Source organism: Siphateles boraxobius, unplaced genomic scaffold (assembly GCF_051911475.1).
Source record: "Siphateles boraxobius isolate OS27281-9 unplaced genomic scaffold, OSU_SipBor_1 12, whole genome shotgun sequence".
In the NCBI taxonomy this organism is placed as follows: domain Eukaryota; kingdom Metazoa; phylum Chordata; class Actinopteri; order Cypriniformes; family Leuciscidae; genus Siphateles; species Siphateles boraxobius.
The window spans coordinates 13,721,900-13,745,841 of record NW_027508722.1 but is presented as its reverse complement, the minus strand read 5'-3'; the positions used below and the strand labels follow the sequence as shown (position 1 = coordinate 13,745,841).

General features: G+C 37.8%; 2 protein-coding genes across 6 annotated transcripts in view; one reads left to right on the top strand and one right to left on the bottom strand.

Annotated features, from left to right (window-relative positions):
- Positions 1-378: 378 nt before the first annotated feature.
- Positions 379-5,364, bottom strand: m6pr (mannose-6-phosphate receptor (cation dependent)). The gene is made up of 7 exons (XM_077208771.1): positions 5,037-5,364; positions 4,257-4,423; positions 3,991-4,151; positions 3,554-3,660; positions 2,314-2,444; positions 2,075-2,201; positions 379-1,983 (listed from the first exon to the last, which is right to left on the bottom strand). The coding sequence occupies exons 2-7, from the start codon at positions 4,403-4,405 to the stop codon at positions 1,858-1,860; spliced, it is 801 nt and encodes a 266-aa protein (XP_077064886.1). The 5' UTR covers positions 4,406-4,423; positions 5,037-5,364; the 3' UTR covers positions 379-1,857.
- Positions 5,365-9,444: 4,080 nt separating this feature from the next.
- The window catches only part of arhgef5 (Rho guanine nucleotide exchange factor (GEF) 5), a 186,953-nt gene continuing 172,455 nt past the window's right edge, over positions 9,445-23,942 (top strand). Inside the window, exons 1-15 of one of the 5 annotated variants that reach the window (XM_077208381.1) lie at positions 9,445-9,516; positions 9,941-10,062; positions 10,921-13,698; positions 15,633-15,681; positions 15,855-15,895; positions 17,533-17,888; positions 18,989-19,149; positions 19,388-19,540; positions 19,639-19,768; positions 19,893-19,967; positions 20,097-20,186; positions 20,278-20,426; positions 20,529-20,672; positions 22,281-22,351; positions 22,436-22,540. In XM_077208381.1, coding sequence (XP_077064496.1) covers positions 11,088-13,698; positions 15,633-15,681; positions 15,855-15,895; positions 17,533-17,888; positions 18,989-19,149; positions 19,388-19,540; positions 19,639-19,768; positions 19,893-19,967; positions 20,097-20,186; positions 20,278-20,426; positions 20,529-20,672; positions 22,281-22,351; positions 22,436-22,540 — 4,135 coding nt within the window. In that variant the 5' untranslated portion in view covers positions 9,445-9,516; positions 9,941-10,062; positions 10,921-11,087. Of the gene's footprint in view, positions 10,063-10,920; positions 14,119-15,632; positions 15,682-15,854; positions 15,896-17,532; positions 17,889-18,988; positions 19,150-19,387; positions 19,541-19,638; positions 19,769-19,892; positions 19,968-20,096; positions 20,187-20,277; positions 20,427-20,528; positions 20,673-22,280; positions 22,352-22,435; positions 22,541-23,942 lie in introns of all 5 variants that reach the window. The other 4 variants (XM_077208364.1, XM_077208372.1, XM_077208355.1 and 1 more) reach the window with 4 other exon arrangements.

The window sequence follows — 23,942 nt, the reverse complement described above, 5'->3', positions numbered from 1 at the left end:
ATATATATATATATATATGCCTTTTAGGCACTAAAAATAATCTCACAGAAATTGTATATGTAATCTAATACTCATTTCCACCCAACATGGCACATATGCCACTAAAACCTCAATATAAATTTTATAACATGCAACTTACGCCGAAAATAGAGGAAGTGAAGAAATTTTTGACAACGTGTAATCAACCAGCTTGTGTCAAGACCATAGACTGTAAAAAAAAAAAACCTGTTTTGAGCAAAGAATAGTTGAAAGAATGTTAAAGCTTTGTAAAGCTTTAGTCGTGTGCGAGCCAGAAACACCAGTTTTTTCTAGAAAATAATTTCTATAATATCAAGCAAAATGTCAACTCTGTGAAGAACTACACATGTGCATACACAATTCAGTAATCAAACACTTTATTCATACTTTCCAAAGCAAACAAAATTAATGTTTTCACACTAAAATTGTAAAGAACACAAAAACGTTGCAAGAACAGTAAAGTCGCCTCTTTTCACATCTCATGAAGCACATCAGAATAACATCAAGCCTTTCTGCTATTGATATGCACTCTAGTTTTTAAAGCAAAGCATTTCTAATCTGATACTATAGAAGTGCTTTTCAAAGAGCCTCTAACTCACCTTTAGACACAGTCCAAAACTTAAAAGATACATAATAGTAAAGCACCTTGTATGGCTTATAACTATCAGCTCTGTTCCTCCTGATCTTGTAAATAGTTGAAATGCTATGATCTATAGCTCAAAAACAGGAGTGTTTATGCTCATTTATGATCTCAGCACTTCAAGGGCATAAAGAAAATGAATGACCCCACTAAAAACAAAATCAAGTCTAAAGCTTCAGTGCATTCAAACACACAATACATTAACAAAAGTGTTGAAAGAAAAATATACTGCTGCTCTGTCTTAATCTGAAATTTTGTCCTATAGTTTCTACTGAGGATTTACAGTAATTCCTACCGTATGAAAAAGATCCCACAGTCAAATAATCACATTAATATTTGCAACATCAAAAAGCCAAAATTCAGAAAACCAACCATATGGAAACGCATTTCCTTTCACATTTTCTATCAAGTTGTTTCACTTTAACTGTTAATTGTTGTCATTGGTGATGTGCCACAGATGACTTTCTCCAAGAACATCTTTTTCCTCAAATGTATCTTATGATCGCAATTTATTGTTAATAACATCATTCAGAAACATCACCTATAGGTTATAACAGGCTGAAGAGGTAGGCCTGATCCTTATGTAACTTCTCCACACTAACACAATATTCCACAACAAATAGCCAATTTGGAATGTAAAGTGAAGCACATTTGTGAGTATAATTTATCAAATAAACAATTTCAGTGACTTTTTTGAAAATTCTGAAATAGAAAATTCATGTTTAACATTGAGTTGGTGGAGCATGAGCTTAAAAAGCTTCATTTCAGTTTCATCAAACATGGGTTCATACTGCATGTAAAACTTGATGAACCATTCGAATGAAAATAAGTACTTGTACTTTATACCAAACTACATCTGTGTGGTGACCATATCACACAGTCAAGCAGCATTTATGCCTTTTACTACCTATAGAGACTGAAAACGGGGGCAGCGTTTCATGTTGATGATATCTTTCCATAAATATGAAATAACCAAATCTATCTGTGGGACTTTAGATTTCGGACTACTAGTTAGCAAACGCCAAATTACCATTTTAATGGATAAACAGAGAATAAGTGCTATTGGGAAGTTTTAAAAAAAAATATGAAAAAACAGCAGCACTTCTGAACTAGGAACACGCCTGCTGAACTGAACATCTATCTTTGGGTTTCAAAACCATAAACTGTCCAGCCTCTGTTCATTGGTTGTTATGATTTGGTCACATGGGAAGTAAATGGTCATCCCTTTCCTCTGGGTCCTCCCCAAGAGGTTCAGTAGCCACACCTCTGTATGTGGGGGGTTCGTCTCTGTTACCACGGGATCGGCAGACGAAATCACATCCGTCCTGTTAGGGTAATAAAAGGGTATTTGGTTCATAAAAGGAAAAAGAATAACTGAAACAGAAGACAGAGACCTATATACGTATTTACACCTACAGCAGATAAGTTGCCGATCTGTGACCAAAAGGCATAGTTGGGGAATTGTTCAACTCCCTTGGCTCCAACTACCAGTCGCTGATAGAGGAATCCACCGGTAACATATACAGCCAGGCAGGAGAATACACTATGAACAGCAAACAGGAAGTTTACATGTAAAGTATGTTCAAAAGAAATTAATGTTTCTACTTGATTGCCTAATGGTGTGATGATCCCTCTGAGAGTGTTGAAGCACTCACACAATAAGGAATATGGAGCCGCCACTGAGTTTCGATGAGTTTGCAGGACAGAGTACAATGGTGTCCAGCTCAAACAGGTAATAACAGCCCCCTTTCTTCTGATTGTCCTCCAAAACCACTGAAAAGTCATTCTAAAACAAAACACAAAGCAATTAATGATTAATAAGAAAATGACTGAGTTGATTAGCTTATTATATCTTCTATAGCTGAGATAATTATTTAGTCCAAATGTGACAATGCACTAATGCTATTAGCCAGCCAGGGCTTGTCATTAACTTTTTTGCTCACCAGCCACTGTGGTTTGTGTTTTTCCAAAGTTACTAGCCACTCAGCATTTTCACTGGCCACAATTTTAACATCGATACCATGGGGAAAAACTGCCATATAAATATTTTTAATATCATCTCATAATTTGGCAACAGGTATATTAGGCTGCTGTCACTTTAATACCTGACGCACATTTTTCTTTCTCAACTGTTTACGTTCACTTAAAACATGTCTGACTGTGTTTACGTGAATACTTGGCAAGATTTGCATTTTAACATTATTTTGGGTGTATTTGACTGTTTACGCACAATAAGTAGCGAACACGAACTCAAGGCAGGTTTATGGTTTGAGCACAAAATCTGTGGGAATGAGTAAAATTATCCCACGCTGAAATTAATGCAGTGTAACACCAACAATATTCATCCGGAGCAAAAGAAACAAGTAAGTGAGGGGAGATTGTTTTACGAAAACTAAAATATAAATAAATTAAAGGTAAATACATTTTTTTAAACAACACAAGTACATAACAAAACTACTTACTACTTACAGAAAAAGTGTTTCTGAACTGTCACTATTGTCATTTAATTCAACAAGGATTGCCAAAGTCAACAGATTTTAATTTTTTTTTTAAAATAAAATAATGATGCTGCCATGTTTCTTAAGTAATTTTTTAGGAAAATAGTCACCCTGACCCGGCTCTACAAAACAGTGGATTACTCCATACATATTAATCCATGGCATTTAATATTTTGGCTTTCATCACTGTTAAAATATATGAAAAGTTTCTGAAAATGTGGTTGTTTGGACACGGAATGACCCGACCTGATAGTCCTGCTCAGCTAAAATGTTTAAACAGTTTCAACTTCAACGAGGAGGATATGTGCAGGTAACCCAACAAATCCAAGCAAGCATTTCCACTGAATCTATCTCAACATGCAATCTATGCCATTTCAAAAGCATAAAAAGTTCATACCTTAGCACTTTTGCTGCATGAAATCATAATCATGGCTTTTCTTGGCTCTTTTGAACAGTGGGTGTCATAATTCTCACCCCCCTCATAGATGAGCAAAATCCAGTCACCTGCACCAAGAATAAAAGCAGAACTATTGTAGAAAATGAGTTAACAAGACTTCCTGTGACACCTGTAATAAGTTCTGTAATTTAATACAATTTAATGGGTGTATTATATGTGCTGTTGCAAAAGAACATTGTAAATAAATCCCTGCCAATAAAATTTCAGTTGTCATTATTATAAATCAACGGTGATATGAATGACTACTGAATTAAATTAATATGTAATTCAATTGGAAAGAGATACTGAAGACCATAATGGGTTCAGAAAAGTCCACCTGTTGCAAAAAGAAACAAAAGCAAACAAGTCATTACTAAAGGTCAAGCAACGTAACATACTTCCTTTAATGGCTCGTGTATTAGTGTAGTTCCCAACTGAGACCAGCTTTCCATTTTTCTCCTCTTTTTGCACAAGGCCTGCATCCTTCAATCCGCCAGCATCTCCACACACCTGAAAAATGTACGTATATATTTCCTGCTGTTGTCCTTTCACGGTGAAGCTGTTCAGAGTGAATATGAGGAGAATTAGGAAATTGGCAACTTTAACAAGACCAGCACAACCTGCAAACATGAATGCAAGACTAACTTGCAAAAAGGTGGCTTACGTTTGATTGGTGAGAGGCTCTAGCAAACTAAGCGCATTTTTCTCAGAATCGCTGGGTGAAATCAGCTTGCAGTTATCCGTGTTGTGCTTAGCTTGCACTCCAGCAAGTAGTACGAAAAGAGGAATGATTATTCTCACAGACAGCAACATGACTTTCAGAGGTGAAGCCTGATGGGAAAAGGGCATTAAATAAAACTTGTCAGTGAATTTATCTATTGACTGAATGATGCATGCATACAATCCCATGACGGAATTGTGGGCAGTGTAACAGTAGCATTACACAATATATGCACAGAATATATACACATGTAATGCATATTGTATTATACAGAATCATGTGTTCTATGATTAGTAAAAATCAAAAACTCTGAAATATCGTGAAATATTTTTGCTCAAATCTGATTAATATTTTAGCTGCATAACACTATAAAAAGGTCAAAAGTGAAATGTCACAAAGATCATTACGTCATATTTGTAAAGGCCACAGAATGTACCCATTACTTTATTTCGAAAATACAATTTTATACAACTCGAGGAAAACTGCAAACTGTGCATGGTTCTAAGGCCAAAAACGATGTAATAATCTTTGTGATATTACTGAAAACGGTTCCGAACAGACAAAAAGTTAATCTGCATCGATCCAAGTTCAAGTAAGCAATGAAGCAAACGGTCATTAAGAACTTTAATTAGGAATCCAGATGCACAAGCTGCTGTTAGCATAAGCTGCATACTTAATATGAAATTTAATAACTTAAATGCACAAAGTTAAACACAAACGTACCTTTCAGAATTTATATGAGAGTGTTAACTGTAGAAAAATTAAAAGTGGAAGGTCTCAACTAGTTGTCTAGATGTGGACACCCCGCCTGGGGTTCTTCTTTCCAAAAGTGTCGCACTAGTTGATGCCCTTAAACAACACTTATCGACATTCCCTCAAAATATACGCGAGTGTCGATAATTACACATTGAATAAACAAACTTCGGACAATATTAGCGTTAAAACAATTGCATGATTTAAAGGATTTATCTGTTTCTGTTCAAACGCGGAAGTGAAACTAAACAGGCGCCACATGTGACTGTGCATGACGCGGAAGCTGATGCGCTGCTGCACGTGAACATGGGATATTGAGTGCTGCTCAAGCAAATGTGAGTGCTTCCTTTGTTACAAGATAGTGCTGTAGATCTAGTTGATCATCAAACAAGACGTGTTTTTCCCTGATAAGACTCAGTCAGCTCTCCTGTTTTAATTAGATATTATCGTAGTGTAAACTGCAAAAGATCCTGTCAGACGAAGAAGTAAGGATAAAATAATCATTTTCATTTTTATAAAGAAATAACGAATGAAGAATAAATTTGAGTAGTGAAGTGAAATGTTGGCCCCTTGTAGCAGAGAGCACAAGGGAACAAGGGCATATGTACAGGAAACTACATCCTCCCTGTGTTTATGTCAGATATAGGTCAAGTATCCATTATGTCAGGGGTGCCGAATCCTGTTCCTGGACATCCACCTTCGTGCAAAATGTGGCTCCAACCCTGATCAAAGACAACTGAAGCAGCTAATTAAGGGTTGTGTCCGAAATCGCATACTCTCTTGAGTAGGTAGCCCTTCGTATTCTGAATAAGTAATTACTTCACGACCACTAAAAAAGTACATTCTATAGTATGAGTGTGTGTAGTATGAATGTAATTCGGACACACTACATTCGCCATTTTGTCATTATCATGTGACCTACCAGCGCCAGTTACGTTGCTTCACTGCCATTCATAAATCCTCTCCTGTGGCCTCATGGGATAGTAAAGTGTCCATCAGTATGCACACTCCAGAATCTCGCCGGAAGAAGTAGGTCATCTGAGTACTGTGATTCGGACATACTTATTTTGTCATAGCCTGTTTTTTGCCTATATAGTAGGAAAGTATGTGATTTCAGATGCAGCCAAGATCTTAAGGAGCACTTGATAATTACAGACAGGTGTGTCTGTTCAGGGTTGGATCTGGAGGCAAGGAACAGGATCGGGCACCCCTGCATTATATGTTTGTGTAACGGCGTGACCTGAGGCCTGTTGTTGTACAAAGCCGGTTTGCTACCAAGGGTTGTGTTTCCCAAAGCCAACTGGTCACAAGTTCTGTCGTTACCAACACAATTCAACAGAACTTGCGACCATAGTTGGCTAACAATGCTTTTGGGAAACCCCTGGTAAGTTCGATATTAGTTTGACCAAACTCTAGTTTTTCGGGCTCAAAAAGGTGGATTGATTTTTAACTCGTGTTGCATGGCTAACCTGCTCCAAACGCAGGTTTTGTTCTGGGTTAAAGATTGCAAACCCAAACTGGACCAATCAGCTGTGAGTAAAGTAACATATTTCTGATGCAATAAAGCCACTTCTCCTGTATCTCTCACTCCAAATTAAAGCAGTTTATAATGCCATTTTAGAGACAAAATTGCTCATCTTTTGCTGCTAATTATTTATATTATATTCATTATTATTATTATGCAATTTATCAAATATGTTCATATAATTATTAAATTTAATGACAATTATTATTAAACTATGTGTTCAAATTAATATAAATATCATACATGCATTAATAAGCTTTTTAAACAGATTAAGCTTACATGTATTTGAGCTCTTTGTGAAGCTGTATCAATTATAAGGCCTATTTGTTTGATTCTCATTGAAATAATTAGAATAATTTTTCAGCAGTCTTTTTAAACTTAAAGCTTATTCCTGCCTTGTAAATGCGGTTAATTTCATGATATTTTTCATACTTATCTCAGCAGAGAAATGAATTGTGCTGGCTCTCTCACTCTCCATGTTCCATGATTGGCACTTTCAGGAGTTAATCACAAACCCTGGATCAAACCTGACAGAGATCGTTTATACAGAGCATTGTGAGCCTGTTGAACCTGATCTAAGATCTGGATTTGTATGGATTCGTCAACGAGTATGTTCAACTAGCTTCATGCGTGTAGACAACATTTCTGAATGGTTAGTTGATGAATTTATTTAGCTTATGTGTAGTTATCTTGTAGGCATTGATTAGCATATTCTATCATGACAATCTATAAATCGCATTCCTATAAATCTATAAATCGGTTTATGTAAATTTTAGGGTTAGTGATGTCACTAACCCGGGAGAAAAATTGTGTAGTCCCTATCAGTCGTTTGTTGTAGTCCTTAAAGGTGCTCTAAGCGATGTCACGCATTTTTTATGGCCAAAACATTTTTTGTCACTTACAGCAAACATCTCCTCACTCTCCGCTAGCTGCCCCTGAACACACTGTAAAAAAAATGTGGTCTCTGCAGACACCCCAGGCTCCAAAAACGGCAACAAAAACAAACTGGGCTAACCCGCACCACGAAACATAACAATAACCGACAAGAAGGATTTGGGGGGTTAGTGCACGGATGAAGAAGGAGGGTCTAGCTAGCCTCCGTTTTGTTTGACAATACTTCAAACGTCAACAAGAAGTGACGTCACCCAACATCGCTTAGTGCACCTTTAAAAAGCAATTTCTTTAAAAGCAAATATGTCCCTTTAAACTTTGAGAGTTGTAACTTTGCAGATGTTGTTTATGCTCGAACAGCAACATTACACAGTAACTAAAGTTAGAAAAGTGAAATCATAACAACCACCCTTTATTGATCTACAGCCAAATAGAGCTAGCTTTGGTGATAATAACTAGGCAAATATTTTATCGCTAGTTCTTTTTTCGCCTTTGTCGCCATTGGCTTTGTCTTGCTTGGGGGCATTTAATTTTATATTCAACAATATTATTACAGCATTATTTTCCTTTTATCTCTGTAAAGCTGCTTTGAAACAATCTGTATTATAAAAAGCACTATATAAATAAAGGTGACTTGACTTCAAAACCCAGGCAGGAAGTGAAACTAACATTGAATTTAATGTGCCTTGATGCATGCATCCTTCGATTGCAGCATATCTCTTTCAGACCCAGCTCTGGTCATGAACGGCAAGAATAGATAGATTCAAATATATACGCGTTGTGGTTTTGACACCTTTAGAGAAAGAAAGCACACCTCAAGCATTTTTAAATATGAAAAGTCTTTTAAAGCACTATTTATGGAGAAGCACATCTGGTACCTTGAACTATCAATTCTATAAGAAACACCAGTCATTGGAATGCGTCCAATATAACTAAAGCTATATCTCTTAACGTATTGTGAATAGTGAACACGAACAACATACATGTTCTTGGAAAATGCTAGAAATTAATACAAATGGATATAAATCAAACAAAATAAAGGATAAACGTAAATGATTAACTAAATTCTTATAATATCAAAGTCATTAAAGTGCACTCGTTTTTTTTGTGAGATGTGTTTTGTTATTGTAGCCTATGTTGTAGCCTATGTTTTATATATATGTTCTCTTGCAATTACTTCTTGTGATAGTTAACTAACCAACTAACTAAACTTTTTGGGTGTCATCTCAATCTTTGCCATTGTACTGAAATTATTTGATTAGTTTATTGCAGTCTTCCCAAATTAGTTTTTTTTTTTTTTGCCTTACAATAGAATATGGTTGTTGATGATTGATCATTTCTCTTAACCTTTGTCCAGGACATTTCATTGATTTGTATCAGCTTTGTTTAAGTTTCGCATGTTTGCTTTCAGATAACAGCACACTCTGGAGCTGAGCTTATTCAGATGGTTCAATGATGACAGGAAACTTGACTACCGGTATATAATCTATAAATTTATAAAGACCATATAATAACAAAATAATCAATTAAACTTGAGCATTTTTTGATTACAAAGATAATGCTTACAATTTTCAAAAATCTGCATCCAATATTGCTGACTGACCACTCAAAAATATTTTCTCAAAAATATAATCTTAAACTAAAAACTTTATACCAGAAATACACTAATTAAACATACTTTCAAAGGCTTTGCACATAAAGAGCAAAAATAAGTAGATTTCTAAAGTTTTATAATACATCATTGCTCTATGCGTTTTGCTAATGTGTCATGTGCTTCCCACTGTCTTTTACAGATTTTTCTGTGAACTGTTACTTTTTTTGTGTTACGTAAGCTGCTGACGACGTTACGGTGTATGGACACACTCATACTTGTCCGCCCCTCCCCCTTTGCTCTCACTCTTTCTCATGCCTTTACCTGAGAAAAAAGACACACCCAGCATCTTCAACTCCACCAATCACAGCACAGAAGAGAGAAGCAGACTGTGAACTTCCTGTTTCTGTGAGGCAGAAGCATGCAGTGCCAGTGAGGGTGAGGTGAGTGAAGGGCTGAATTACTGGAACAAGCTGTAACGCAATCACTGTGAGTTTATGAGAAGCAACAAAAAAAACTGTGTAAGCTTAAACAGACGTTTTCTTTTGGACGCCTCTTTAAGACAGTGCTGGGGAAAAGTATAAGGAAAACAGAAACAGGAGGAGGGAGGAAGATAAGTGTCAATCTGTTCAAACTTGTTTGGGAATTTGAGAAGGGCGGGAGGAGGGGACGAGAGAGAGAGAGAGAGAGAGAGAGAGAAACAGAAAGAGAGAGAGAGAGAGAAAGAAAAGAACACGGTGAGAAACTTTACTGTGCTGAAAACTATTTTTGATTACATGAACAGATTAAGTAGGAGAGAAACAGGACAGATAATTAAATCAGTGTTTTCAGTGGATCATTTTTCTCACTTGACTTTGGTTCTCTCAGTGGGAAAACACTGATATGTGGAATGTCTATGAGTTGTGCAATTCCTGCTAGCTTCACTTTGTCTGGAAAGCGAAGAAAAGGAGGTGGAGAGATAGAGAAGCGTCCCCCAAGACACTTCTCAGGTGAGTCCTCTGCATTATTCCCAAAACTTTTTTTTCAGTCATTTCTTTCTAGCTTTAGTAAAACAAACAGTTCTTGTAAACAAACATGTCCGTATCACAGGCAAATATTGCCTTGTCATGCTTGGGAATATGTATCTGTGTTTATGCTGTTGAATTTGTTAAAGCTTTTGTGCGTTAATATAATTCACAACATCTTGACATGAGTCGGCTTTGTTGAAGCTGTGTTCTTTCAACCACTCTTAATAGGGTTTTGGCTCTTCCTATGCATGAATTACTTAAATACCTCTAAACAAGGTACAAGAATAGCATAGGGCAGTGGTTGGTTCAACTGCATTCTTTTTAAGCACTGATTCGTTTTCATTTAGCTGATCTGACAATCAAGCTTTTTTGCATATCAACTGCATTAATATTTCATAGTGTGACAGTTCTTATTAGTTAAATTAGTTTATAGGAGTGTATAAGTTTAGTATAATTGCCAATATCTATTATGTATCACAACACTGATTTGAAGTGACTTATTTGTCAAGAACTGCATATTTCTGTTGTGTTGTATCTTATCTGGTAGTGTATGGTGCAAGAAAATGCCAAGTTAATGTGTTTAAAAATCTGATAAAATGTATACTTAAAATCCATCGTAAGACACTTTGGATAAGCATCTGCCAAATTAATCTTAGATATTCAGCTCAACACATTTTTAAAACAGGCCATGTTAATCTTGACTGTGTAAGCTGCCAAGATGTATATCTGACATGTTGCAACAAGATACTCTAAAGTTTTAAAATTTTTCCAGAATATGTTTGACTGTGATCCTCTCGGAATATGAATTTTTGACTTAACACAACATCTCACCCCTTATAGGTTCTCTATTTTGACATGGAAACCTGTCAAACTAATAGGGCCATTCAAGACACTGTGCAAATAGAGTCTTCTTAAGGTGCACTAGACAGGTTGTGGCAATCAACGCAAACCGTGATCAGCTAATCAGCAAAGGTGACCTATGTGAAGAGACTTGGAAATACCAAAACATGGACAGACCAAGAGACAAAGACAGAGAAATGGAGCCAGCCTCATATGATTGGTCTAGGGGGAGGGAGAAATTTCCTGCAACCAGAAGAAGAGATGGAGAGATTGAATGGAGAGAAAGAGACAGGCGGAGAGATGGAGATCGACATGCAAATGGAAAGTCATCAGTGTCAGAACATGCTGAATATGCAGACCGAGACAATGAGAGGAGAAAAGGGGACACTTTTCCAAGAATGACAAAACCAAGCAAAGAGAGAGATGAAAGGATGCCACTTTCAGAATATAAAAGGGAGCATCACTTAGGAAGACAGAAAGACATTTTGTATGAAAATGAAAGAGAGAGAGAAAGAAGGAGATACAGAGAATTGGACACACAGAGTGAAATAGAAAACACAAGATACAGGGAGGAGTTGAAGAAAAATGAAACGAGAAGGCCCGTGAAGGAGGAGCCAGAGAGACGAAGGGTACGAGATAAGGAGTTTGACTCTGGAAGGAAAGAAAGAAGGAGAGAAAGTTACCCAGGGGTTGTTGACCTTTCAGGCATGAGGGAGAGAGAGACAGACAGAGAGAGAGACAAACTTAGAAAAAGAGACAGAGAAGACAGGTATTATCCTCGACTCATGGAACGAGAGATAGAGAGCTTTTCAGATAGGGAAATGAGGACTGAGAGACAGCGAGAGGGAGAGAGATCTAAGAAAAGAGATACAAAAAGCGAAGGAGACAGTGATGGAGACAGGGTTAAGGAAAGGAAGAGAGAAGAGGATGCTAAACATGGACACAAACTCTGCAAGAGTGAAGGAGACAGCGATGCAGATCGAAGGGTACACAAAGATAGAGAGAGAGACAGACGTAGAGATAGAGAAGCAGAGAGACGGCAAGACATGGTGATGCCAAGAGAAAGAGATTACCGGGAAACAGGTTATCGTGATCCAAAAGGGGAAAATTTGGAGCGACTCAAAGAGACGGATAAACTAAGAGATAAAATTAGAGACTCCAAAGAGAAAAGAGTGCACAGAGATGCATACTCATACACAACTGAGAGAGTAAGGTATAGAGATGGAGAAAGGAGAGAGAGGGAGAGGTATTCTGAAAGAGAGATTGAAGAGAGGGAGAGGCGGAGGAGAGAGAACAGAGAGAAAGAGAGAAGTAAAATGGAGAAGAGTGGACAAAGTAGTGGAGAGCTGATTTCAGGAAGTGTTGTTGAGAATGAACAAGGGAGGGAAATGAGAGAGAACCCTAATGATAAAGAACGAAAAAACACTTCTGAGATTGATAAAGAGAAACTGACGGGAAAAACAGAGGAAGAGCAGGAAGTAAAGAGTGCACCGAGGGAAGAAGTGGAGGGTGAACGCTCTGCTGCTGAGGTAGCAGTTACAAAGCAAACTAAGATCAGGATACGGAAAATGTGGCTGGAACCTCGAAGTGAGAGAAAAGAATCCCATTTAGAAGAGAAGTACACAGAGAGAGAGAGAGCTAGAGAGAGGTACATCCAAAGATACAAAGAAAGCAAGACAACTGATAAAGAAGAAGAACCTGAGGGAAAGAAAGAAAACAAGAAAAAGAGTCTTGAGGACAAGTATCGAGAACTTGAAAGGGCTGGGGAGTTCATGAGGGATGTGGATGTAGAAAGGGAGGAGAAAAGCATGGAAGGGAATGTGGTTTGTGAAAGAGAAGCCCTGGAAGCAGAGCGGCAGATGGAAACGGAGAATGTGAACGATAACATGGAAGAGGAAGGCGGAGAGGAAAAGAAAAAAAACAATAGATCCGAGTACTTGGGTAATGAGGAAGGAAGTGAGGGAGAATCGGAACCAGAGAAAGACAGAATTATGTCAGCAGATGATGGATTTGTGACAGTCTCCAGTGGAGGGGATGATGCTGAGGAAGACAATTTTGAAGACTGCAAAGAATCCTGGGATGGTGGAGTTGCTGAAGATGAAACTGCTCAGGGCAGAGAGATCAGAAGAGATGAAGAACTGGAAAACCAAACATCGAACGAGAGAGCAGATCGTAGGGCTCCAAAAGGACCCCTAAAAGATTTTTGTGTGATTGGCCAGACCCTTCCCGAGTCCCAAACCCAACAGAGTGCATATGTAGATACTACAGTGGAGGAAGCAGCCAATCAGCATTCAAGTCATGATGTGGACAACCAAGGTGAAATGAGCACTGCAAATGCACTTGAAAAGGTTGAACACAGTGAACAAGACATTGAAAGAGCGATGGATGACCTCAGTCTTTCTCCTAATGAGGACAAAGGGGAGAAAACAGAATTTAATGACCTGGCAAAAGAGGGTGAAACATCACTGGAAGGCCAAACGATTATTCCCAATGAGGCATCAGAACAAGGCACCCAACTCTTCCCAACACTGCCTTCTGAAACTTTAGGGCCATGCAAGGATAATGGTCATGGGGCTCCAGAAACTCATATTGAAGACATATTACAAGGAGGAAAAAAAGAAGCTACTGGTGAAACATTGAAGCATTTTGATTCAGATGACACGTGGGGCACAACCGAGGAACGAAAACGATGCTCTACTGCTCCTCATCTTAGATGGGCCAAGAACGTGGTGAAAGAGATCCTGGGTCTGAATGCAGTGGACACAGAAAATACGAGAGGTAGTGTTACACACATAGACATGCAAACCAACACACAAACAGAGGGTGAGAGAGAAATGGACAAATCAAGGGAAGAGGAAGAACTAACAGAGGGAGGAGAAAGACAGGGAGGGACAGAGAGAGAGTTGAGTGAGGAACATGACCGGCTTGATCCTAGTTCTATCCAGCACATGGTTTCCTTAGAAGGAGAGGCAGACAGGAAGGTAGAAGAACAAGTTTCTAAGAAGAAAGATTGTATAAAGGATGTCGTTCTGAGCTCTAGTAGTTTTCAAGATTTGGGGAATGAGTCTCGAATAAAGAGGCAAGGGTTCCGAAAGACAGTGGAGAAAACCAAAGAAGATGAAGAGAATCAGAAAGAAGAGGAGGAAGAGGGAGGAGGAGTGGCAAGGGACCGCAGGACGAGAATATTCAACATATCAGGTGAGAGGAGAATTAACATAAGAAGGCTAAATTGGACATTCAATGACCCCCTTGCTCCACCCTTGCTGAACCTATTCTATCAAAGTTAATATACCAGTGCTGTAATGTCAAGTAGAGAGACTAAATGTACTTATGCAAGAGTGTAACACAGAATTCCATGAGTCATCTTCCCATAAATAAGTGTCAATATGGGCGGGTCAGGTTCATTTTCCTGTCATGCCATTGAGAATCCCTAAGATTTGACTGACAGTTATGTTGAGACTGTTAGATCTTTATTTATATTTTTCAGTCATGGAATAGATTAAAAAATGTCCAAAAATCACATCCAGGGGATGCAGGGCTGTAATTAATGTTTTGGTAACAATTAAGTTTAGGGTCCAATTGTCACTATAAACTAGTTGCTTATTAGCATGCATATTACTAGGATATTGGCTGTTTATTAGTACTTATAAAGCACATATTAATGCCTTATTCTGCATGACCATATTCTACATCCTTTAATCCCAGTACCTAAACTTAACAACTACCTTATTAACTATTAATAAGCAGTAATTAGGACTTTATTGAGGCAAAAGTCATAGTTAATAGTTAATATTGAGAATTGGACGTGAATCTAAAGTGTGACCAATGTTTTTAAACAGCGCATGGATAAAAATATGGCCCCTACATTTTTTTCTTGTTGAACATCCAGTTTTTCTAAGAAATCTGAAATGATTTGGTACCAAATTTTCAAATGTTTTGGTGGTGCACATAGACACTTTAAAGAAAGAGAGCACAAAATATCCCAGGCAATGGTCATTTCTATCGTTTTGCTTCACAGTTTTCATTCTGACATAATTAGCCAAAGACTGATTTTGATGACAACAGAAACATACAAGTGATTGTAAACTAGTCCTGAGAAAGGGTAAACTTTTAGGACTATTTTAAAGAAATTTGTGGGGGGGTTTTGTGTGTGGTCTCATTTTAATAGCCTAGAAGCTCCTGGGGATTCTTGCGGGGGTTGGAGTCATGACCACTGAAGACTCCTTAAACAGCAGCATTTCTTGGAAGAGGCAGCATTTAAACTGCCAGATTTCCGTTGTTTCACAAACTAAACCATTCTCATGTAATCACTAATAAGTCCTTCCACAGTACCTTTTCCTGTTTGTTTTTTTCTTCAGATTTTTTTTTATTACATTATTATTAGTTTATTGCCACATTTCCATTAGAGCTGTTGAATTGTGCCAGAGGTCTTGCAGTCTAGTCTATGTTCAGTTATCCACTGGAAAGCAAGATCTTGAAGCGTTTCCTTTTGTACAACATGTGTAGGTCCATGTAAAACATTCCCCATCTGTTTTGCTTGAGTTGACATATTACTTGTTTTCGGCTGCTTCAATTATAATTGATATATATATATATATATATATATATATATATATATATATATATATATCTTGGTTAAGGGAAGATTAAGAAGTGTGATTCCAAATAAAAGCATTGTGTTATGTGTTGATTTCTGTGTTTTGGTTGTATAGATGGTGAGGAGGATGAATTAAGTTCCACCTGGAGTGAAATGGATCTAAGGTAGGACAACCTGACTTTACAGCATGTATATGTCCCATATTCCAAAATAGGGGTTACCAACCAAATATGGGGTCTTAATGCAGTCCATCACCTCTGGCTGTATTCCGTTTGTGGAAAATCTTACAAATTGCCATAATATATCAGTTATTATTTGCTCTCTCTCTTACTTTCAGGAAACTTACGAGGACAAAAAAGAGGAATTCTAAATTCTTTAGTAAGTGTCTGTTTTTTTTTCTTGTTATGCAACACATGGCTGATCTTTAAATGTACATGACATGTTTATGTACATGGTATGTTTATGTACATGGTTATAACAGATGATTAGTATTTTTTCTTTCTTTTCTTGTTATGCAACACATGGCTGATCTTTAAATGTACATGACATGTTTATGTACATGGTTATAACAGATGATTAGTATTTTAAAGTTCATTAAAATATTACAAAGACAAATACAAAACATACATGTATCCCTTTTTTGTTGACATGACAAGAACCACTTTAGGTGCCCCTCTGTACTCATTGTACTGTAGTGTACATAATATGATTGTAACTGGCTGCAATGTGCAAAATCTATTAAATACATGGTTCTTGCATGGGTTACAGTTAAGATGTTCGGAGAAAGTTTTGTCATTCCTAACTATGCTACTTTGCTAGGCCTCAAGGCAAAGAACAGGTTTGTGCTTGCACATCACTTGGAACTGCAGATAAACAGCTGCAAATACTAACTTAGTATTACAACAAAAAAAAATGTTTCATGAATGTTTGTGCTTGTAGGCCTACATATTTTTTTAGCTATTTTAATTTACTGACCCGCTGTACTTGTTCGCAAACTACTGTACTCTGACCTCTTGTGATTTTGTCTAAAAACGAATGTTTTCAAATGGTGGATAAACTGGTTTAGCTTTTTTTACTGCCTTTTACTGTATCTAACTAGACATGATTTTATGATTATAATTGTATTATTTGCCATTGTTTTTCTTTGTAACCCCAGTCTGTACTGGGGAGGGTTGTGGAAAGCAGGACAAAACAATGCTAAATCCAAATAATACAAAATGCAACTAAACATAAATGTATGCATAGTTAAATAAAACAAATTAAATAGACTTATACTGGAAAAAAGCCATAATTTTGGTGCAAATTCAGCTGTTTTTTAGTAAAAGCTATGCCTAATGCCAGCATAGGCAAGTTAAGTGACATGCCCTCATCCTCAAAAACCATGAACAAAACAACCCAAGGTAAAAGATATTACCCAGTCTGCATTAAACACGAGATCACTTGCAATGAAAACAAACATGGCTGGTTTGTGCCAACCACAATGTATTTTGTACGAAATTATTAGTTGCTTATGAAGTTCCTGGTAATATTAATAAATGGCATTGCTTGATTTTAAGGGCATGTGTTTATTTTGTGTGATAAAACATTTTAGTACCTCACTGTAAAAAGTGATCAGTTGACTTAACTTATAAAAAATATAAAAAAGTTGCCTTAAAATGAAACTCCCCCTGTAGTCAATCACCAAAATGACATATTTAAATGTTTTTTTCCTTTAAAAATGTCTTCATGCCTTAAAATAGCTTGAATGTAACTCTACACCTTGCCTCATTTAATATATGCAGTTCTATAAATGAGCAAATTAAATTAACGAGACATATTAACAACATTAAAAACTTGATTTTCACCACAGGGGGACTTTAAGTAAATAAACCAATGGGTTTTCCTTACCTTTTTAAAAAAAAATAAGTCAACTGATCACTTTTTACAGTGATATCCAATATAAAATCAGGGTCTCGGTAAGAACCACTGCTCTAGAACCATATAGATGATGATATCTCTGTTTCTTTCTCTTGCAGACTCTCAGTTGTATCAGGAATACAGCGAGGTGGTCCAGAACCGAGAGATCCTGCTGTCTCATACCGATTCTCTATCAATAAGTGGAGATATCCGTTCATCTTCTTCTCCAAATCATTCTCCTAAGCTATCACATAGACCTCTCCCACCTCTCCCTCAAGTCATCCTACACCCCCACACTCTGCCTCAAACCAACTCCTCTAAAAGTCTTAATGTGCCTCTGCAATCCATAAACAGACCCCCTTCCCCTCGCCTGTCCATCTCTGCTTCCTCACCCACACTGTGGCAGGAGCTCCCGGGAGTGAGGAACAGCCCCGATTTTGGGGAACTCACTGAAGATGCGAGACGTCTGCAGGAGGTAGAATTATTAATTCAGTATCACCTACCATTGCATAAAACTCACCTGCCATAAAAAGTATTTCGACACACTAAGGGACATTTACACGACACCGTTTTCAACTAAAAACTTTTTATACGCTTTATTATTTTCATGATAACAACGTTTTGGGGGCATGAAAACACAAACTTTTGAAAACGGGTTTCAAAGTGCAAGTTTTTGAAAACAATATTGTTATCATCTCTGTGTAAAACATCAATTTGTGAAAACGGTGATGGAATGCGCATGTATATTCAACGCATTCTCATCTTTATGACAAAACGGTGAAATACTACGCACATGGCACCCTTTATCGTCAATATAACACGCACTGTGATGGGTAGGTTTAGGTGTGGGGTAGGGTCTGCGTCTCATATTCACGCTAAAGGATGCCAGTCAACTTTATGACGCCTTGGGTTCGCGTGTTATATTCACGCCATGTGCGTAGTATTTCGCCGTTTTGTCATATGGCGTCACATATGCCGCCAAAGGATGAGAACGGGCTCGTATATTACATGTTCAGTCTATAAATGCGTAGTGTTTCTTCATAAATTGACATCGCCAACTACTGGCCTGGCAGCAGAATAGAAGGTTTTTAATCGTTATCGCGGATCCATGTGAACGGGGACTATTTTGACAACGTTGTCATCTGTATGCGAAAAACACAAAGGCTAAACATTCCCGTTTTTAGTACATCGTTGTTGTGTAAAAGTGCCCTAAGTCATAAACTTCAAAATATATGATTGCCAATAACGTTTCAAACCAAGTGCCATAAACAGCACAGGAATCCTTTTCAACAAAACAATCAATTCGGGGGGAACTGAAGTGAAGTCACTTGTTTACCGAAGAGAATCCACTATGATATATTGTTATCAAATGCCATGAAATTCATACATATTTAAGCTTGACTTAAGTGTCCACTGTATAAACAATCTGGGCAATAAGGATTTCCGTTTCTGCCCTCATAGTAAAAATAAAAAGGCAATTGTGAGAAAAGACTCGTCAATAAGATATAAAACAACATTGTGAGATATTCATTTTTACTAGTAAGGACATAACCATAAAGAATCTGTATTTTTCAGGTGAGGTTTGAGGTCGTGACCTCTGAGGCATCATACTGCCGCAGTTTGGACATCGTAGTGGAGAACTTCGTCATGTCCAAGCAGCTCAATGTTATCCTGTCTTCACAAGACAAAAACTGGCTGTTCTCCAGGCTAAATGATGTTAGAGCCATCAGTCACAGGTTAGAATCATGTCATTGAACAATAACAGAATTACTGAAGAAAAATGTTCAGTTCTCTACATCTACTGTGTGTGCTGATGACAGCATTTGACAACTTTTGACTCCCTAAATGTGCATGAAATCTTCATCTCCAGCCAATCATTTTCCAGTTGAGCTCTGACAACATCCTGGAGTCAGTTCTAAAATGTCTGCTCTGAAATCTGAATTATGCCACTAATATATGCTTCTTTTAATTTAGGTTTCTGTCTCACCTGGAAGAAACAGTAGAGAAGGACATGATGCATTTTACCGTCTGCGACATCATTATCAAACACTGTCCACAATTCAGAAACATGTACGTGCCATACCTTACCAACCAATCATATCAGGACAAGACATATCAACGATTAATGTGAGTATTTGTTTGCAATTGCCTGAAGTGGAAATGTGCTTTTCTTCTTTTGTTCTTGTCCATACGATTTCTTTGATTCTTTCCACTATTTCTCATAGGGACGAGAGTCATGAATTCCGTAGAGTTGTGGAAAAGTTAGAGCGTAACCCGGTTTGTCAACGACTGCCTTTACGATCTTTCCTCATTCTGCCGTTCCAAAGGATCACTCGCCTCAAACTGCTAGTGCAGGTAATGTCTTCATCGGTCCTGTTTAAATCTGCCTCTTACATTCTTCATCTATGTTTGAATGTTATCCAAATAAGCCAATAGTATATCAACATGATCATCGATGCTCTCTTTTCTTTATCGGTAGAATATAGTAAAGAGAACCGCTCCAAAGACCAAGGATGAAGCACAGGCCATTAAGGCCATGAAACTACTTGAAAAGGTGAGACTACTCTTTATGTACTTGAAACAATGTGGTTATGTCACCCACATCTCTGCATTGGAATTTCTTATCAGTTATCTCAGTTTCTCTCTCTTACCACTGTCCCATGCTTCTTTTGCTGCTTTACAGATGATCCAGGAAAGTAATGAAAGTATCTCTCAAATGAAGAACATCGAGTCACTTGTGACTCTCAATGCCAAAGTTGACTTTGAGTGTAGGGTGAGCATGACACATTAAGCGACTTAATTTGTAGTGTATGCCATCTAAATAATGATATTTATAATGACTGTATTTTATTTGTGTCTGTTAGACTCTTCCATTGATCAGTCAGTCCCGCAGACTTGTACGAGAGGGACCTGTGACTGAACTGAGAGACTTTTCCCTGAGAGACAGGGAAGATGAAAGAAGTGTTTATATGCACCTTTTTAACGACCATCTCCTGCTCTCTTTGCGGAAGGAGTATGTTTTACCTTCATTAACATCCATTTCTCAATTGTCATTCATATTCTTTGAAAAGTAAATGTTTATGCTGCATAACTTTGCTTAACTTCCTTTTTGCAGAGGGGGTAGGTTTACAGTTATCGACCATGTTCCTGTGTCAGAGCTGCGGGTTGAGAACTGCAGGTTCAAACTGCATTCCTTACAGAAAAACCTGTTCCGTCTGCACATGTCGCAAAAAGCCCTGCTTTTGAAGACAGGCACCCAGTAAGTCTCATGCAATGGCTGCCGTGTGGACTTCCAGTGAAGTCCACAAGGCTGTAGGGCAGGGGGGTCCAGTCCTGCTCCTTTGGGGGAACCTTCCAGCAGAGTTTAGCTCTAGCCTTATGCCGAGTTTACATTGCACAATTTTCAAAGTCGTCAGATCCCTGTTCTTTTCACACTGCACGACTATCTGGGGTAGCATTCAGTTGCCGCTGTGTGCACATTGCACAATGAATCACCGATTCATTGTCGATTCTCACAGATCACGTCTTTGATAATTCACACTGTCAGCGATTTCACAAAACCTGTCGGCGAGTGAAAATCGGGGCTAAAATCATGCAGTGTGAACTTGGCATTAGGGGCCGTTTACATGACAGTTTTTTACAAAAATAATCGTACGTGTTTTGGACGTTTATTTACATGAAAGGTTTTTTTTGTGGGCCTGAAAACGAAAACTTTTGAGAACGCAATTCAAAGTACAGTTATTAGCTACGTTTCCATTCCCCTTCAAGTTGAGAAAATTGAAATTGCGAATTGAAAATTACGCCCAATGGAAACACTACAATTTCTCAAAAACTCCCATATATCGCAAGGAAGTTTTTACGTTCGCATGGGGTTTTTTCAGGCAATTTGAAAAAAGGAATATTTTGAAAAACTGAAATGGAAACACCTGGCATAAATAAAAGTCGATAATTCTTTAATGTTTGGATAGAACACTACCAACATCCGTTGCCATGATTTTTGGAATGACTTAACGAGAGAGGAAAAAATTAAGTTTTAGTCGTAAAACATCGGTTAAGGAAAACGGCGTCATTCTGAAATAGTTTTTTTTATCAACATTTAGAAAATATTGTAAAAGTTTTGCACTAATCTGTAATGGAAACCAGGCTAGAGTTGTGAAAACAGTGACGTCATGCGCATGTGAATAACATTTTTAGTCTATAGACCTTATGTAGCTCCGCCCCTTTTCAGTGCTGCGCTGATTGTGTTCTGTCTTCCGCTTTGTATTTCTGCAGCATGAAGGTAAGATCTTACGGATTTATGAGTGAAACGCTCGTTTTAAAATCTTCCCGGTCTATTGACATTTATAATGACATCCGCTTCAAACATTGAAGCTCATGATAACTTTCGATAACTCTTAAATAAGTAAATCCACTACACCAACTAATTACTCTTAGACAGCGGTGCCATAGAAATATACAGAGCTACCGCAAAACCGGAAGTTCAAAGATAAATTTCTAAGGATGGCTGTGCGCTCGTTTTCGGGATCATTTTGACAATATTGTCTGTATGCGAAAAAAACACAAAACTTTTCCGTTTTAGTACATCGTTGTCGTCATTAAAGGTACGCTAGATTAAACACAGCCGAACTAGCTCTTCAGGATCACTAGAAACTTTCATGCAAGTGTGTTGGAGCTAAACTCTTCAGGAAAGTCGCCATCCAAGAGCAGAATTGGACATCCCTGCTGTAGTATTTCGTCATTTGTAAAATTTGTCACTTGGAAAACTTTATTGCATAGCATATATGTAGTTCAGTCAGGCAGTCTAGTGTTTTGCTCTCTGGTTGAGCAGAATAATGCATTTAACTAATCTGTACCCATCTTTTCTCAGAGCTGATAAATTGCGCTGGATTTCAGCACTCTCACGTCCTTATCCTGAGATTGACTTCAGTGCAGTTCAGGGTATGTTCCACGTCCTGCTCATGCAATTTCAAAATAAATATTCTTATGCTAACAATTTGAATTTCTCTCTTTTCCCATTTGCAGACTTTTCACAAATGCAGTGCATCAAAGCCTTTGCTGCCCAGCAGCCAGATGAACTCAGTTTAGAGAAAGCTGACGTTCTATTAATTCACCAGCAGAGTAGTGATGGTGAGTTATAACACTAAACACATGAGCACATACAGGAAAGATAAGTCTTTCTAAAGCATCATGAATAGAATTTAATTTTCTATCGCTATACCCGAGGCCAGCTCAGTTTGGTTTCTACAACAGTACACTACCACATGCAATACATTACTATTAAACATTACCACATTTAGATTACTGTACAGTTACAAGGTCAGTTCTTCTGAAGCAACCTAAAGTTCAAAGGTTAGTTTGCCCAAAAATGAAAATTGTGTAATTATTTACTCACCCTCATGTCGTTCCAAACCTGTAAGACTTTAGTTCATCTTCAGAACACAAATGAAATCTGAGAGCTTTCTGTCCCTTTATTGACAGCTACGCAACTAATTTTTGACGCTTTAAGAGACCGAAATCTAATTCATATGAATCGAGAGGTTTAGTCCAAATTTTCTGAAGGGACACAATTTAATTGAAATTCGGCTTTTGTTCACATTGTTCAAGGTTACAATCGTGATAGTTCATGGATCACAGCAGTCAAAGTGGTTTAAAACCTACAAACTTTGTTCAAGCTCATCTTTAACCACAAGATTGTTGCACTAAGAACTATAGTGTCATGGTGACGATGTACAGAATTGCCTGCATTGGCCTTTTTGTATAGTACAGTTATTGTCTAGTCTTGTAACTTCCACTGGAAGTATATAACCAACATTATGAGACTAATCTACGCTGTTGATGCAGAAGAGATTTTGGGGAACTAGTAGTATAAGCTGATGTTGTTTTAGAGTTCTGCAGTGTAGACCATGAACAAAAAGGGATATGGGACGATTCTTTGTAGTAGTCTATGATCCAAGATCCTCCTACAACTCCCTAAGCTTTTTCAAGTGAGTTTATGTACTGTAGATCATAATCATCATCTATACCTGTGTATAGTGTAAGTGACAGTCCACTTTTTCCACAAATTTAGAGCAACTTCTTTTGGCCTAGTTATACTAAGAACTACTACTAAAGACCTCCAGAACATAGTCTGGAAAATGCCTTAAGCCTATTTGCGATGATTCTACAAGTCCTAACAACATTGGCAAAGGTTCACTGGCTCTCATCTCGCCTGGTCAGCTAAAACAGACTATCGAGCATTGTCTGTTTCCCTGCTCCACCGGTTGAATTGAAAGGTCTTGTCCTCAGCAGATCATTTCACAGCTTGTTGCTTCAAGCCATCTAGATCAGTGTTTGACAACCCTGTTCCTGGAGCCTACTCTCAACAGTACACATTTAGGATGTCTGTTGAGAGTAGGTTCTAATGCAGGAATGGGCAACTTCAGTCCATGATGGCCACTGTGCAGAGCTTAGTTCACATCCCTAATCAAACACCTGCCAGTAATTTTCAAACAATCCTAAAGAGTAAGGTTTCAGATGTGTTTGATTGAAG

What these genes read in the sequence shown, in the direction of transcription:
- m6pr (XM_077208771.1), bottom strand. Translation starts at nt 4,405, where the DNA reads ATGTTGCTGTCTGTGAGAATAATCATTCCTCTTTTCGTACTACTTGCT. An exon ending in GAGCCTCTCACCAATCAAAC is followed by an intron (nt 4,152 to 4,256) that starts GTAAGCCACCTT and finishes CACTCTGAACAG; the next exon opens with CTTCACCGTGAAAGGACAAC. An exon ending in TACACGAGCCATTAAAGGAA is followed by an intron (nt 3,661 to 3,990) that starts GTATGTTACGTT and finishes TTCTTGGTGCAG; the next exon opens with GTGACTGGATTTTGCTCATC.